This window comes from Sinocyclocheilus grahami, unplaced genomic scaffold, assembly GCF_001515645.1.
Source record: "Sinocyclocheilus grahami isolate Dianchi unplaced genomic scaffold, SAMN03320097.WGS_v1.1 scaffold221.1, whole genome shotgun sequence".
Lineage (NCBI taxonomy): Eukaryota > Metazoa > Chordata > Actinopteri > Cypriniformes > Cyprinidae > Sinocyclocheilus > Sinocyclocheilus grahami.
In genome coordinates this window covers 2,128,353-2,130,953 of record NW_015505400.1, presented here as the reverse complement: position 1 = coordinate 2,130,953, position 2,601 = coordinate 2,128,353, and the positions used below count along the sequence as shown (strand labels likewise).

General features: G+C 34.8%; 1 protein-coding gene across 1 annotated transcript in view; it reads right to left on the bottom strand.

The window, feature by feature from the left end:
- Positions 1 to 1,806: 1,806 nt before the first annotated feature.
- The window catches only part of LOC107596604 (eukaryotic elongation factor 2 kinase-like), a gene marked incomplete at its 3' end in the record, with an annotated part of 25,064 nt that continues 24,269 nt past the window's right edge, over positions 1,807 to 2,601 (bottom strand). Inside the window, exon 13 of the mRNA XM_016287361.1 lies at positions 1,807 to 1,839. Within this exon, the coding sequence (XP_016142847.1) occupies positions 1,807 to 1,839 (33 nt within the window). The remainder of the gene's footprint in view (positions 1,840 to 2,601) is intronic.

The window sequence follows — 2,601 nt, the reverse complement described above, 5'->3', positions numbered from 1 at the left end:
AAAGGGATAGTTCACCCGAAAATGAAATTGAATTCTGTCTTCATCCACTTACCCTCACGTCGTTTAAAACCCATTCATCTTCAAAACTCAAATGAAGACATTTTTAATGAAACCTGAGGTTTCTGTCCCTCCACTGAAAGTCTGCGCAAACAAAACTTTGAAGAGCCAAGAGAAAACTAATCCAAAAATTAATCAAAAGAGATACAATCACTTTATATGATGGACATTTAATTAGGCTTGCATTAACAATCATAAACAATAACGCCACACATACAGAGAGCACATTAAATATGGAAAGCATGGAAGCTCAAATGTTTATTCTAGCGTGTGACAAGCATGAGTTTCATGTTCAATTCAGTGTTAAATTAAATCTGTTTATCATATAGTGATCGTATCTCTTCAGAAAACTTTGAATAAACTGCTCGATTCATATGCATTAGCTTTCCAGCACCTTTAAGATCTTTGTATCTAAAGGGGTGGTTTTCCAGACAGAGATTAAGCCTAATCCTAGACTAAAATGGCCCTTTAAACCATATTAACAGAAATCGTCTTTTTCTGTCATGGTTTTAAATCGTCTTAGACTTAGTCTAGTCCAGAGTTTTATAGGCCAGTTTGCTGGAGGAAGACGAGAGCTTTTTTAGGACTAAATTGAGGCTTAAATTAGTTAAACCAGGGGCCAGTTGCATAAACATAGACACTGTTAAGACTGTGTCTTACCAACTAGTTAGACCAACTAGCAGTTAGTCAAGGGGTAATCAGTCTTACTTTTTGGACTCACATTAGACCAATCTACCTTTTTGTAATTGAAAAGAAATTCGATTACTAACTTTTTAAGACTAGTCTAAGCAGTTTATGCAACCCGCCCCAGGAGGAAGTTTTAAATTCAAATTAACATTGTTTTTCCAGTTTTATATACATTACAAAATTACAAAATTATTGGCACCCTTTGTAAATATGAATAAAGAAGCCTGTGATAAAATAAATCTGCACTGTTAATCAATCTCATTCTGAAATAAATGTGTTTCTCTAATACTCATTGGCCACAATCAATGGCAACCTTTTATTCTATACTTTTTGCAACCTCCTTTTGTCAAGATAATAGATATCAGATGCCTGATGAGGCTGAAGAACATATGACAAGAGATTAGTCGCCACTCCTCCATACAGAATCTCTCCAACTCCTTCAGCTTTCCAAGTGCATGTTGATACACTCTCCTTTCAGTTTTCTATAGGGTTCAGGTCAGTGAACTTGGATGGCCATGGCAGAACCTGCATTTTGTGGCCCATGTTTGTGTTGATTTTGATGAAGTGTTTTTTTTTTTTTTAGATCATTGTCCTTATGGAATGAATATCCAAACAAGGCCCATTATAATATTTCTAGCAGGGAACATCAGGTTTTGATTTTTGTATCTGTTGGTACTTGCTAGAGTCCATGATGCCATATATCTTATAAAGATGTCCAGGACCTCCAGCAGAAAAATAGGCCAAACATAAAAGATACAACAGTATATTTCATTGTACACCTTTTTATCCCTGTGTGCAACAAACCCACCTTGAGTGTTTGCTGCTAAAAAACTCATTTATTAGTTTCATCTGACCATAGAACCCAGTCCCAATTGAAGATCCAGTAGTGTGTGGCAAATTAATCTGCTTTTATTTTATTTATTTTTTTGAAACCCTCCCAAACAACTTGTTGTAATGTAGGTGCTGTTTGATTTTATTTTTATTTATTTATTTATTATTTTTGAGGTTTTCTGTCCCCAAGACTCAACTATTTTCTGCAATTCTCCAGTTGTGGTCCTTGGAGAGTCTTTGGCCACTCAAACTATCCTCTTCACGCTGCATCAAGACAATATAGACACATTAGACAATATACTGTAGGCAGATACGTAACATTTCCTGTTGACTGGAACTCCTTAAGTATTGTCCTATTGGTAGAAAGGGAAATTTTCAATGCTTTAGCCATTTTCTTAAATTTTTTCGACTTCCTATTTTGTGCTACTTCTGGACTTCATATTTTGTGAAGGTCAGCAATCTGTTGCTGCACATCAGAACTATATTGTTTGGTTTTTCTCATTGTGATGGATGATTAAGGGAATTTGGCCTTTGTGTTCCCTCATATTTATAGTCCTGTGAAACAGGAAGTCATGGGCTTTGTCCAATATTTGGACAAGGGGATGGCTTGATCACCCTAGTGTACTAAAAATTGTAATTGTATTTGTATGAATGGGAATACAGACTTTCAGAGATTTTACTCAATGATTTTCACAGCCTTCTTTGATCATATTTAATAAGGGTGCCAATAATTCTGACCATGACTCTCTCTCTCTCTCTCTCTCTCTCTCTCTCTATATATTTGCATTTTAAAATCAACTTCTAAATGTCTGTCCAGTAGTCCCTATAACATGACATAATTTTAATTTGTGGTGCTTCTAATTAAATGATAAAAAGCAGTTGCAAATGTTGTACAAAATAAATATCACCACAACTCATCTTTGCACCAATAAAAGTAAAAACACAGTTTTTCTACCAAATTATTTGTAATATCTAATTATTATATTAATATTTAACTTACATTGGAAAGGTTTCCGTGACCTCTCG